At 48.7% G+C, this 14,537-nt stretch overlaps 1 protein-coding gene across 8 annotated transcripts; it reads right to left on the bottom strand.

Annotated features, from left to right (window-relative positions):
- Positions 1-394: 394 nt before the first annotated feature.
- On the bottom strand, positions 395-10,230 carry ZNF135 (zinc finger protein 135). 8 transcript variants are annotated; one of them, XM_057719469.1, is made up of 5 exons: positions 10,166-10,230; positions 8,673-8,757; positions 5,048-5,174; positions 4,230-4,325; positions 395-2,523 (listed from the first exon to the last, which is right to left on the bottom strand). In XM_057719469.1, exons 2-5 carry the CDS (start codon positions 8,703-8,705, stop codon positions 806-808), a joined length of 1,974 nt encoding a protein of 657 aa, XP_057575452.1. In that variant the 5' UTR covers positions 8,706-8,757; positions 10,166-10,230; the 3' UTR covers positions 395-805. The 8 variants fall into 8 exon arrangements, with proteins under 8 accessions (XP_057575452.1, XP_057575453.1, XP_057575454.1 ...); XM_057719470.1 differs by having other exon boundaries at positions 4,242-4,325; XM_057719471.1 differs by having other exon boundaries at positions 5,048-5,326; positions 10,166-10,214.
- Between the last annotated feature and the right edge of the window lie 4,307 nt (positions 10,231-14,537).

Below are 14,537 nucleotides of genomic sequence, written 5' to 3'. Positions count from 1 at the left end.
CAAGATTCCATGGAAGTGGCTTTACTTTTCAAGTCTTCCTATATAAATCTTTGCAATTCCATTGCATATAAAGATTAACTTATTGCAACATAATGCATATAACTACTTTAAAATCTGTTTATAGTACACAGATACCTTGTCATATGGCATTCACACCTGTGAGACTGCTGGTTATGTACCTTGACCAAACAGTTTACACAGAAATGAGAAAATTTTGTACTGAGGCAGTTGAATATTCATGGTTATTGCATAAGGATGCCACTCTCATGTCTGGAATACTCTGCCATATTGTTTTTAGGGAATATCAGAGTCAATTTGCACCATTCATAAGCACCTCCCCCAAGAATGTAATGTGTAATAATGATAAATTCTGACTGTATTTGGTTCTTTTATATGAAAGGCATTTGCTGAGTTTCTCACCACATTGAAAATCTCTGATTTGGAATATGGTGAATCCTTAGATGGAAGCCACCCCAGATCCACTACATTTTTTCCACTTCTCTCTTCTGTAGGTTCTGGGATGAAGCACTAGTGGGCACTCATGCCTGAAGGTCCTCAACAGTGATTAACTCCACACTTCGCTACTGTCTGGATGATCCACTATCCAGGGATGGATGACCCAGAGCTCAGTATTCCCATAATCATTTCTGTAAATGTGAACTCTCTGTGGGGGTCTGAGGAGGGTGCTGAGTGTGAAGGCTTGTGCATAATGTTTGTGTAGTTTCTTAGGAGTACAGTTGGGTCAAACCTAGTAAGCAGTGTGCTATGGCTTAAGGCTTTGCTGGGTCCTGACACATGGGTGGGCCTACCCAGTATGAGTTCTCTGGTGCTTGGTAAGGGAGGAGCTGTGTGTGAAGGCTTTCCCACAGTCCTTGCACTCATACGGCTTCTCTCCTGTGTGGATCCTCCGGTGCTGAGTGAGGTGGGTGCTCTGCCTAAAGGATTTTCCACAATCCTGGCACTCGTAGGGCTTTTCCCCAGTGTGTGTCCTCTCATGCTGGCTGAGCGATGAGCTGTGGCTGAAGGATTTTCCACATTCATTGCACCCATAGGGTTTTTCCTTGGTGTGAATCCTCTGGTGTTCTATGAGGAGGGAGCTCTGGCTGAAGGCTCTGCCACACTCATTACACTCGTAGGGCTTCTCTCCTGTGTGGATCCTCTGGTGTTGGATGAGTGGAGCAAGCTGACTGAAGGCTCTGCCACATGCGTTACATTCGTAGGGCTTCTCCCCGGTGTGGATCCGCTGGTGTTTGGTGAGGGACGAGCTGTGGCTGAAGGCCTTGCCACAGTCGCTACACTCATAGGGTTTCTCCCCAGTGTGGATTCTCTGATGTTGTGTGAGGTGCGTGCTCTGCCGGAAGGCCTTCCCGCACTGACTGCACGCATAGGGCTTCTCACCTGTATGTGTCCGCTCGTGCTGGCTAAGTGATGAGCTGTGACTGAAGGTTTTCCCACACTCGTTGCACCCATAGGGCTTCTCTCCTGTGTGGATCCTCCGATGTTCGGTCAGGAGCGTGCTCTGGCTGAAGGCCTTCCCACACTCACTGCACTCATAGGGCCGCTCGCCTGTGTGTGTCCTCTGATGCTGAATCAGTGGTGTGATCTGGGTGAAGGCTTTTCCACATGCCTGGCACTCATAGGGCTTCTCCCCCGTGTGGATTCGCTGGTGTTTGGTCAGGGACGAGCTGTGGCTGAAGGCCTTGCCACACTCTCCACACTGGTAGGGTTTCTCCCCGGTGTGGATTCGCAGGTGCTGGGTGAGGTGGATGCTTTGCCGGAAGGCCTTCCCACACTGACTGCACGTGTAGGGCTTCTCACCTGTATGCGTCCGCTCGTGTTGGCTGAAGGAGGACCTAAAACTGAAGGATTTCCCACATTCACTGCACTCATAGGGTTTCTCACCTGTGTGAGTTCTCTGGTGCTGGATCAGTGGGGCAATTTGGTTGAAGGTCCTCCCACACTGAGTGCACTTGTAAGGCTTCTCACCAGTGTGGATTCTCTGGTGTTTGGTAAGTGCTGAGCTGTTTCGGAAGCCTTTTCCGCATTCATGACATTCATAAGGTCTCTCTCCTGTGTGTGTTCGGTGGTGTTCGATGAGTGCTGAGCTGTGACTAAAGGCCTTTCCACATTCCTGACATCTGTAGGGCTTCTCTTTCGCACAGGTTTTCTGTTGAGCATTTGAGTCCGAATTCTCCCTCTTTCCATGTGTTCCCCACGTGGGGGGGCCTTGCCTTTCAGGAGTCATGGGTTGAGTTGGGAGATCAGGCCTCAGACTCAAGTCTTCCCCAAACCCATTCCCCTGCTGTTGTTCCTGAGTGGGTTTCTTCACAGGTGTGAAGGCAGCCTGCACCACATGGCTATCTGGCCTCTCGTGACCCTGTTCCCACTGGCCCTCAGCATCTTCACCCTTGGAGTGCCACAGACTTTCCCACAGGAACCTTTCTACCAGGGCATTTTTGGGTATTTCTTCAGTTATGTCTTTCTTTGTAGTTAATAGTTTGGTTTGGGGTCTAGTTTCCAAGTCTAGAAGAAAGAGAACAACGGAAATATCTCTTAATCCTGGCTGTGGTGGGTGGGTGGATGGAAGAATAAAACTGATGGTTTTGAAAGGTCCAAGGCACAGGTGGCTTTGTCCATGAAAAAAAACACGTTTTTACAAATCAGGGAAGGAATGGGAGAGGGAGGGGAAGCACAGAGAATAACCAGGGATGGGGGGCTTAGTGTAGGGGGGAGGCCTGGAGTACCCCCAGCCCAGAGCAGAGCTTAGTGGACGTGCTGAACGAACAAACAAATGTACTTCCTCCTCCCCCCTTCTGGCCCTGGTACCTGGCCCTCCCTGCACAGCCATGTCCTCGGTGCACGGTGTCCCTCCCTGACACCAAACTCGCCTAAAGGTGTGATATGGGCTCCTTTCCCATTTATGTTACACCTAATGAAGAATTAAAAGTAAAAAAGGTCAAGCCAGTGTAGTTGGCAGGACAGTGGCTCCCAAACACATCCACAGCCTAATCTCTGGAACCTTTGAATTTGAGATTACCTTACATGTCAAGGAGGAACTGGGCTGCTAATCATTTGACATTAGCAGTCATCTGTGATTACCCTCATGGCTTATCAGGGTGGGCCCAATGTAATCACAAGAGTTCTTCAATGTCAAAGAGAGAGGCAGGAGGGACATGGTATGACAAGGGTTGACCTGCCATTGCTGACTTTGAAGATGGACAAGGCCATGTGTTAAGGAATGTGGGCAGCCTCTAGAAGCTGGACAAGAAATGGATTTTCCCCAAACCCTCCAGAAGAAACGCTGCCCTGATGACACTGTACTATAGCCCAGCGAGACTCGTTTTGGACTTCTGACCTCTAGAACTGTAAGATAAGTTGTGTTGCTTTAAGTCACTAAATTTGTGGTAATTTCTGACAGCACCAATAGGAAGTTAATATACTAAGTAAGCACTGGTTATTATTTGAGGCTAGGGAGCGCCTATAATAACCCTGTCCTACACACTGGCCCCTCCCTTCCTGGGCCCTGGCAATGGGCCACTGCTTACACAGGGTCAGAGCCTGACACCAGAGGTCCGGGACACTCCCACTCCCAACAGTTGCCTGCTGGTCTCAGGAGCTGGATGAGAGGTGTGAAGAGCAGAACTACCCAGCCAATCTACAGGCACATGGAAGAGCCCGGCCTGGATCCACCAGCCCACAGATGCATGATTCATAAGTGATTCTTTGGTTTAAATCACTGAGGCTGGAGTGTTTGTTACATGGCAAAAGCTGACTGTTGCACTACATTGGTAGCTTTGTGCTTGCTGTTTCCTCTGCCTGGAGTTCGTCCTCCCAGATTGTTTCATGGCCACACTGTTCTCATGGTTCAGGCTTCAGGTCACGCGCCACCTCCTTGGAGAGGCTGGCCCTCATCTCTCTGCTCAGTCCTCACCCCAATTCTAGTCTCTACCCCATCCCATGCTTCCATTTCTCAGCATTGATCATAATCTAAATCATCTTGTTCACTTATTATTATTATTTTAGCTATTTACTGTGCCCCTTTCTCTCACCAAGAATGTAAATTCAGCGAGGATGGCGACTTGGTCTCACTCACAGCAAAACGGGTGCTTGGTGAATGTTCCCTGAAAGGCTGAGTAGTCAGTTTGCTCTGAAGAACCTGAGGGAAGGTTTGGAGAGAGAACCTGGGGGGTGAATGGGCTTCTCCCAGACCTGCAGGGCTTTCATCTCACCTGGGCACACACCTCGGGTTACTTGCTCGTCCACTGCCCACAGCTCCACCTCATGCTCCAGCAGGGAGATGACGTCTGGCTTTGGGAACCAGTGTCCTGCTCAGGGGGAGACCCATGGAGTGAGCATCTGTGTCCCAGGACCCTCCCCAACCCTCTGCCCATGCCACCTTCAGTCTTCCAGGACCCAGTGGCTGGGGTTCTGAGAGGCCATGGTTGTGGTAACAGCCTCTGACCCCCCTTAGGGACCCCGCTCAGTCCCTGACACCATCCCTGGCCCAGGGGTGCCCAATCAGAGCTCTGCTTCTTCTCTTGCCTTCTGACAACAATGACCAGTGTGGAGGGGACCTGGCTGCCACACCAAGACAACCTAGGGGCCTTCTATGGGGTGCCCAGGACACAGACCCTGCCTCTTCCGCTGGTCTCAAACCCGGAATAGGCACCCTGGCAGCCATCTTGTCACCTTCAGAGGGGCCCATCCGCAAATGGAGGCAGAAAGGGGTACGAGGGGAGGAGGGCAGGAGGGGGTTCCCAACAGCACCACAGGAACATCCAGGTCTACCTTGGGGTTCTGTGGTCACGAGACCCGGTATGTCCCACTTACCCCATGACTTTCTGCTTCTGGCACTGTTAGCTAGGATCTGTAATTTGCAAACAAAATATCCTAATTGATATTCCCTACACGAAAACAGTCAGGTCCCTGAAGCCCAAGACAAGGCCCAGGTATTTGCTTTTAAGGCCTAGATCTACTCCCACTTTTATCCCAGGAAATGAGAATCTGTGGTGAGAGCAGACCATCAGGGGCACGGGGGTGGCCTCACCCACAGAGACCAGGAGCCTGAAGGTCTCCAGCATCACATCTCGGTACAGGGTCCTCTGGGCTGGCTCTAGCTGCCCCCACTCCTCCCGGGTGAAGTCCACGACCACGTCCTCAAAAGTCACTTGCTCCTGAAACATCACACATGAGTCCTCAGAGTCCCTGGCGTGGTTGCCAGTGACAGCAGCTGGTGAACGGGGGCCTCAGTCAAGTGGGTGGGGGATCCAGGGATTTGGATCAGGTGTTTCCTGTGGGGCCTGGGACCCTGCTGGAGGAGAGTCTCCTGAAATGAGAAATATTGCTGAGGCGTCGACAGTGAAGAGCAGGTGTGTCAGGGTCAAAGGAAGTGTGCTTGTGTGGGTGGCCCCTCAGAGTGGCAGCTGGGTCTGGGCAGCAGGGAAGGAGCATCTGGAAAACTGTCAGGTTGGCTCCCTGCCCCATCCTTTGGCCAAAATAACATCCTGAGGGGTCCAAGATGTATACATAATGAGTGAAAGAAAGCCCTGTTTAAGGGATGACAGGGTCCAGGCTGCTGCGAGCCCATTTTACAGAGACTGGGAGAGATTAGGTGTCTTGCCCAAAAGTATAAAGCTAGTAAGCAGCAAATCCAAGGACTGAATCTGGGAGACTTTATTAAGAATCTGTTCACGTGTAAATTAAATTCAAGTACATGAAGATCCATGTATAAGTGGAAAGTCAGAGTGGTAGTGGGAGCATTTCAAAGCAATGGGCACACCAGTGCAACTGGCTCTCCATTTGGGGGAAAAATCTGTAGACCCCTACCTCACACCACAAATAAAAATAAATTCCAGAAATCTTAAAGAGGTGAGTGTAAAAAAGGAAAAAGTTGGAAAACTATAGGCCATTAATTTAATAAATGGGTGGCAGAGAAAGTCTTCAGAAATAAAATGTAAAACACTAAAAATCAGAAGAAAAATGAATGTGGTAGGCAGAATTGTGTCACAACCATCCCTGGATTATATGTCAGGGAGGAATTAAGATGGTAGATGGAAGAAAGGTTGCTAAGTCAGATGATCTTAAAATAAGTAGATTATCCTGGAATGTCTCGCTGAGCCCAATATAATCACAAGGGTCTTTCAATGGGGAAGAGGCAGGAAAGTCAGCCTCACAGTAATGGATTAGATGTGAGGAAGATTCAAATGGCCAAAGCTGGCTTTGAAGATGGAAAGGGGCCAGGATCCAAGGAATGTGGGAGGCCTCCAGAAGCTGGAAAAGGCAAAACTGCCAGAAGGAATACAGCCCTGCTGACACCTTGATTTTAGCCCAATGAGAAGTATTTCAGACTTCTGATCACCAGAACTATAAAATAATAAAATTGTATAGTTTTAAGCCACTAAGTTTGTTGGGATTTGTTACAGAATCAACAGGAAAATAATACATTTAGCAATCAAAATTCATGACTTCTAGATGACAAAGTCTTCACAAGCCACTTCAAGGACCCATGACAGCAGAATGAATATTTGCAACATAAACGGAAGGAAAAAGATTTGCGGCCAGCACATGCAAAGAGCTGACAAATCAGTAAGTAAAAGGCAAGCAATAGGACAGAGAGTCTGGCCCTTCTGAGAAGAGGATGGCTTAGTACCCAGGCATGGATTACTTTCACAACTGGCAGGTTTTTAAAAATACATACACTTATTATGCCAGCAGTTCCACTTCCTCTCCATCTCCAACTTCCCCCAAGAACCTTGCTCCCCTGCTGCATCATCTACACATAACTGGGCACTGGTAACAGCCTAGATGCCCATCGTAGGGGAGCAGCCAAAGTCAGTCCTGGAAAATCTGCAGCCAAGCACAAGACAGGGTGGCACTGACAAGCACAGCTGGGGAGCAACCTTCCAGATGCAAAAATCCCAGAGGGTGGGACGTTGCCAGAACAGTGCCACTTATGTAAAACAAAACAAAGCTCTAATTTCTATTTGTCTGAAAACGTATGTATTAGCACAGGAAGGTGCATGGAAGTGACAGCAGCAGCTGCTTTAGAGGGAAGCCTGGGAAGGGGCTGAGGAGCAAGGGGGCCTCTCTAAGTGCTGCTTGACGTTTTTATTTTATTTTTTTGCTTGACGTTTTTATAACGAGAATATCATTATGGGATTGTGTGGACTTAAAAAAATAAATGAGCCAACTCATCAACCTAGAAATCACTGTGGAAGATATCAGGGTTTTGATACATTTAAGAACTTTAAATTTGTGAATCCTAAAAAAAATTTTCAGGGACTTCCCTGGTGGCACAGTGGTTAAGAATCCACCTGCCAGTGCAGGGGACACGGGTTCAAGCTCTGGTCCAGGAAGATCCCACATGTCACAGAGCAACTAAGCCCGTGTGCCACAACTACTGAGCCCACGTGCTGCAACTACTGAAGCCCGAGCACCTAGAGCCCATGCTCTACAACAAGAGAAGCCACTGCAATGAGAAGCCCATGCACCACAACAAAGAGTAGCCCCCACTCACCGCCACTAGAGAAAGCCCGCGTGCAGCAATGAAGACCCAATGCAACCAAAAATAAATTAATTAGGGCTTCCTAGGTGGCGCAGTGGTTAAGAATCTGCCTGCCAATGCAGGGGACACAGGTTCGATCCCTGCTCCAGGAAGATCCCACATGCCACGGAGCAACTAAGCCCGTGTGCCAAAAATAAATAAATAAATTAATTAATTAATTAAATAAAAGATTAAAAAATTTTTTTTCAGAGCAGACACACTGATGGTGCTGAAAGATGCACGTGTGCCTTGGTCTCCTCCTCATCCCACCTGGTGGACTGATGTGGGAGTTGAATAGGGTGACATGTCCAGCACTGACCAGAGTTCGGAACATTCATTGTTCACCCATTCACTGTGCGCCTACTGTGAGTGGGGCCTCTGCACATGGCAAAAATGGCCAGAAGTGCTTCCCAGGCTGCAGGCCCCTGCAGCCTGCTGGTTGTCGGTCTTCCTGCCAGATGTGTGTCTGCTCTTCATGTTAAGTGCCTGGCGTGGTCCCATCTCCAGGCCTGTGCTCATGCTGTTCTCTCTGCCTGGAACATTTTGCCTGTACCTCCACCTCTCCCTCTCCCTTCCTGCAGGTCTCTGCTTGGGGGCCACCTCCTTAGGGAGGCCTTCTGGGCTGCACTGGTTAATGACTGGTCCCCAAGCCCACCCTCTTCTGGGCCTCACTTCCCTGCCCAACACTTGGCACGTTTACATTCCCCACAGGGTCTGTGAGGCCCCAGGAGTGGAGATTTCTGCTTGTTTTGGCTGTTCCTGAACCTGCAGTACCTGGAACGGTGCCTGAAATGGTGCCTGCTCATTGGCAGAGCTCAGTGCATGTCGGCCAAGTGACTGGATGAAAAGAGTGAGCTGAGAGAACAGACCTCGAGCCCTGTGTTGAGAACGTGCCAGACACATCAGTGGGATGGATGAGCCATGTCTGCCAGGGTGGCAAGGGGCAGGGGGTAATCGAGGAGGTCTTCTTGGAGGTGGTGAGGTGAGATCTGGAGGAGGATATGGAGCTGACTAAAACACATTCTTGGCAGGGGGCAGAGTGAGGGCAGAGGCCCTGAGGGCAGAATGAACCTGGTAGGACCATAGGTAGAGGCTGGGAGGCCTGAGTGTGAGGTAGCGGTGTACTCACCGGGTCCCCGGCAGAGAGGAGCCCAGCGGTCATTCCCTCCTCCTCCGGCCTTTTGCAGGAACAGCCAGCTCCTCTGCAGGCAGTTCTGGGGGGAAAGGGGATGTGAGAGACTGGGCAAGTGACAGGTAACCAGTGACCCCAGGCCCTGGGAGCCCTGTGTGCAGGTGGAAGGAGCTCAGCACCTGGGCCAAACACAACAGCAGTGCAACCTCAGCTTGGCATTTCCCAAGGTCCTGCTGTGTGCCCAGTGCTATTCCAGGCACTACTGAAGGATGAGCTCCAATCTTCCTTACTTACTCCAGACAGGAAAACTGACGGCCAGGGTGGGCAAGGGGCACAGCCCAGGTTGCACAGGTGATTTCTAGGGTGATGACTCTGTTACTGTGACAGAAAGCCAGACAGTACTGGGGTCTCAGTGACCCAGCACGGAGCTTATGGGAATTAAAATCTGAAAAGGGCTGAAAATGGAGCCCAGCAGGCAGCTGAATACACAGGAAGGCGATTGTGGCTGGGCGGATGTCTCCTGCTTCAGTGAGCATCTGTTTAGCATCTGCTCTATGCCTGGCCCTCTGCTCAGTGATTTATAAGCTCATCCCTAGCTGACTGCCCAGAATGAAAGTCAGGCCAAAGGTAACAAGTGTTTCCCTTCTCTCTGTACTGTCCCTTGATGACCCTGCCTATATGCACCCCTAATTATGCCCTATCCAGCCTGTGCCTCGTCTTCATTGCAATTTCCTGGATGGGAGTTTCTTACTCAGTGATGTTTCACGGGCTTATCATCATCTCCCTGACCCTCCTGTGGCATCCAGGGCAGAGACAATGCTGGGGGGCTCTTGGATATAATACAGGGCCTCGCACTCAGGACATCTAAATAGCTTCCTGTTTAATTAATGAAGAAGCCTGGATGGGGCCTGGCATGCAGTCGGTGCGCAATAAGATTTTAATATAATGAGTCTGTTTCCAGGGTCCCAGGTGGCTAGGATCAAAATCTGGTGCTTTTGGGTCTCCCTCATCTTCATTCTTCACACAGATGCCCCTCAAGAAGGTGAGGCTCCAAAGATGACACTGTAGTGGCGCCTCAGCCTTCCCCACTCTCCAAACCCCACACGTCCCACCAGAACCGGGGAGGGATGCAGGTCAGGCTGGCTCCAGGCTCTGAAGGGTCGAGCCAGCAAATCTGACTATACTCGCGAAGCCAGAGACCTTTTCCACTAAAGCCAGGACCCAACCCCTGCCGCAAGCTCTCTTCTCGGATCCTGAGACCAGCCCCCCACCCCCGTCCCGAACCTGGCCCCGCCCATTCGGCCCCGCCCACACTGGTCCCAGCGACCCACACTGGTCCCAGCGACGCATCCTAGGCCCAAAGCAGCAGAAGGGTCGCGACACAGACGCTCACGCAGTTAGGTACACGCCCGGCCCGGGGCCCCAGATAAGACCCTGGACCCAATCCCGGCTGGGCCTCCCCCGCCCGGGCCACCCCCAGTCTCACTCACCCGCCGGGCTGTAGGACAAAGGCCGCGGCCGCCACCGACCCCACTGCGCCGGCGCAGGGACGGTGAACTACATCTCCCAGAGGGCAGCGCTTACGCTTCCGGTCGTCTTCCTGCTCACCCCTACGCCGCCCAAAGCCGAGGCTCAGGGGCTCGAATTCCAAACTCCGCCTCGTCTCTCACCCTGGAACCCTCCCACGCGGCACTCCTCTTTGGAAGGGAGGACGAAGACCACGCCCGCCACGGGCTGGGACTTTGCCTGCGTGAGCGGGCGCCGAACTACATCCCCCAGAGGACAGCGCGCGCACTTCCGGTCGTCTCCCTGCTCGCCCCGCCCCCGTCCGGGGCCGACACAGAGCGGCTTGGGACCCTCCGTTTCCGCGCTCCATGGTACGGAGGAGGAAGGCTGCACCCTCCAAGGGCTGGGACTGCGCCTGCGCCTGCGCCTGCGCTTAGGGCGTCGAACTGCATCTCCCGGAGGGCCAGGCGCGACCTTCCTGCTCATTTGTCCCTGCCCGTAGGATCCCTCTGAGACGAGAGTTGGAGTCTTGACGCTTGTTCATTTGCCACCGTTACTAATATTCTCCACCGGCCGCTGAGGGACTAATTTAGGCAAAGGGGCCTGGAGTGAAAGGGAGAAATCCCTGGATGGGCTCTCTTGGTAACAGACCCCTTTGTGTTCATTACCTTTATTTATTTATTGCCTTGGGTCTTGGTTTCTGTGTGCAGGTTTTCTCTAGTTGCAGCCCGCAGGGGCTTCTCATTGCGGTGGCTTCTCTTGCTGTGGAGCATGGGCTCTAGGGTGCCTGGGCTTCAGTAGTTTCAGCACACGGGCTTAGTAGTTGTAGCTCGCAGACTATAGAGTGCAGGCTCATGGACTTAGTTGCTCCGTGGCATGTGGGATCTTCTCGGACCAGGGCTCAAACCCATGTCCCCTGCATTGGCAGGTGGATTCTAAACCACTGCACCATCATCGAAGTCCCCACTACCTCTTTGCTTAAAGAAAAACTTAGGTCCCCTGAACCTTCCCTGAGTTTCAAAAAGTCTGGCTTGAAAGTTAATGATGAGAGGAGTGAAAACAAGCAGAGACAAAGAATAGCAGTCCAGCTGGAGAACTCGTAGCAATTTAAATATTGAATTAGACATATAGCAGAATCACAGGACCTTTAGTTCCTCCCTGAAGGATGTAGATAACAATGTCTGATGTGCATTCTTAAGTGGTTTTTGCAGAAACCAGACTCCCATCAGATGGAAACTGCTGACCACAAGTAGATAGACTTGAAGCCAGTTGGAACCAGAAGGTTGATGATGTTGACTCCCAAAACATCACCCTGTTACCTCTCTACCGACAAATCAGGAGAAAATCCATGAGCTGCAACCCTCACCCCAATGTTGCCTTAAAAAACCCTGCCCTGAAAGCCAAGGGGGAGTTCAGGTCTTTTGAGCATGAGCTGTCTGTTCTCCTTGCTTGGTGCCCTGCAATAAAGCCTGCACTTTCCTTCACCATAAGCTGGTGTCAGTAGATTGGCACATAGGGCAAGTAGACATGAGTTCATTTTGGTAACAATATTGGAAACTATACCATAAACTTTATTATTGTAAAACGAACTAGTGTTTACCAAATTTAAAAATATGGTTGAAATGAAAACATTCACTAAAACTTCAAACACAAGAGTAGTTTACATTTTGCTACACTGACCCAGGGTTGAACAGTTGCCAGTATTTAGTACATGGTTACAAGAAACATCAGGGGCTAGATTATTGAACATTTAAAAACTACTTTACATGTTGCTACATAATTGTCAAAATTGTCCGTTTCAATAGCAATATAATATTCAAAGTTGATGTGCCCTGATATGACTGCATTCACCATTTGGTGAACATTGACCAAGACCCACGAGGTGGCAGGCTCAGGGTACAGAAGCCAATAATGGACAAGGTGAGAACATTCACCATTCCCCTACTCGAGCTGGACTTATTTTCACTAATGCACGTGTCCCCCTTTTTGTTTATTGGACACACATCTGAGCTTCACAGAGTATGCAGCTAGTTGTTGTTGTTTTCGACTTTGTTGGAGGAGACGTCGCCAGACTAAGCAAAGACAGAAAATTATCAAGATTAATATTCCTGTTATCGCCAAAGCAGAGCCCCCAAATATGCACAAATGGGGCATAGGATTCAATTTACCCAATTCATTAGCAATATTGTCCAAATAATTTGATCCTGCTAGTAATTCCAATTTTTTGTCAAAAGTGTCAAGCATTTCCTTACGCAATAATGTTAATTCATGTCATGCTTCCTTGATTTAACAAATGTTGGCATACTTTGTTCCAATTAAATTTTGAAGAATTATAAGGATAAGGAGTAACACAGAATTGAGTAATATTCCAATCACAGTGAAGACGTAGTTGTTTCTGAAGACTGAAAATTTCATCTCCTATCATTACCATAGCTTGTTGCAGGTCAGCTACCTCAGAAGCTATTTTATTATCAGTTTGATTCTGAGTGGACCATAGCAGCTCAGAATCAGTATGCCATGGGTGCACCATCTCTGTAGTTTGGAGAGTCTGATGTAAAGCTATACCTGCAGTTGCTGCTGTGGCAGTTATTGCACTTAGACCTATTATAACAGCAACTAAGGTTCTAATGAAACGTTTGAAACTATTTCCTGCAAGAAGTAAAGATTAGGAGATTCTTGCCAGGATCCTTTCATTTGAACTGGCAGCCAAATTCCTGGCGAGCTTTAAGTTGATTCAGCATTATGATTAAATAGTATGCTGGAATTTAAGCAAGTATGAAAGGTACAGTTAACACAATTTAACAATAATTCATTAGTATCAAAGTTAGTATGTGCTTTCATTAGTAGGTAAGGGAATTTTACACAAGCTTGATGTGATGTGTTTCATTAATTGTAAAGGAGAGTACAGTATCATTATTGACCAAGTTTCTAGTATAGTTTCCTTTCCAAGCATGTATTTTATGAAGAGAGGCCATTAATTTCCAAATTTGATTATGAATTGGACCATGAGAAAAGTATGGACTCGGAGGAGTCATTCCTGGTTCATGCTAGTATATAATATCTCCAGATGCCTCAGTTGAGATAACAGTACCATGCTTATATTTTTTCCATCTTAAATCATATGGGGAACCGTAGCATCGAGCCTAACGCCTAGGGCTCCAATCAATGACATTTCCTTCGGAAATATTAAGAAGCACTCGACCTTTATTTCCCCTGCATTTATCCCAACTGTTCCAATTGGAAATAGATGATACCCTTTTTTGCTGGCAAATGGGCATGTCTGGAGGCATGGTGTTACTAAAGATCCCGGTGTCTTTAAAGCTAAAACTTGAGAATAAGAATAATTGAGTAGGATTAGTATTATTAGTCTTAACGGTAGATAGCCAGCCTTGATATGCCACTTTAAGACAGTGATTCTCATGTCCAAAACAAATAGGGATGTTATCTGCTCCTACAGTATAATTAAAAATGATACAGCCCTCCTCATTTGGCATCATAGGTCCCCTAGGATCATATGACCCAGGAAGCCAATTTGAGTCATTAATATAAACAAGAGGCTCTCCGTCAAATCAAGTAATTAGTTTGTTTAGTGGAGGATGTGGAACATAAGCCCAGTAAGAGAAATTTGTTTCACCATATACTATTCCCACCATAGTGTTAACGACGGCAAGCATAGCTAGAAACATGTTGGCCGACGTCTTTGGTACGCGCAATCCCTCCAGTATCTTATCAGCTTCACGGGAGGTCTTCTTTATCGCTCCCCATGTCATGGGAGGAGTTTTCTGAGTTGTATTGGTGACGGTTATTGAAGATCGTATATCCAGCTTCGCCATCCTTTCCTCTAGCGGTGGATCTATGTCGAATCTCACCCGTTTCCGGTTCATTTCTGGGTTTCAGTCGTTTTGCAAGGAGCCACAATATTTCTCTGCTTTCTGTGGAGACAAGCAAAACCTTTACCCCACGATTTAACCCAGCCCCTTTTCCATAGGTCTGTGCTTATATCGCGCCACCAAACTGGCTGCATGAGAGGAGATTCAGGTATCTCGTTTTCCCAGTCTTTTTCTATTGCTGATTTATTCTCTTCAGTCCAAAAATTTAAATGATTAAGTGTAAACAAAGCTTTATTCAAGCAATCTTTAGGCGTTATAGGAAACCCATCTCCCCCTTTTTGTTTATCTAGCATTTGTTTTAATGTTAAGTGAGCTCTTTCAACAGTTGCCTGGCCTGTTGGATTGTATGGAATGCCAGTGAAATGTGATACATGCCATTCATCACAGAATTTTTTGAACGAATTAGAGGTATAAGCAGGACCATTATCTGTTTTTATTTGTTGTGGAAGGCCCATGACCATGAAAC

Source organism: Hippopotamus amphibius, unplaced genomic scaffold (genome assembly GCF_030028045.1).
Source record: "Hippopotamus amphibius kiboko isolate mHipAmp2 unplaced genomic scaffold, mHipAmp2.hap2 H_1, whole genome shotgun sequence".
In the NCBI taxonomy this organism is placed as follows: domain Eukaryota; kingdom Metazoa; phylum Chordata; class Mammalia; order Artiodactyla; family Hippopotamidae; genus Hippopotamus; species Hippopotamus amphibius.
The sequence above is the reverse complement of the archived record's forward strand: the minus strand, read 5'-3'. Positions and strand labels throughout refer to the sequence as shown.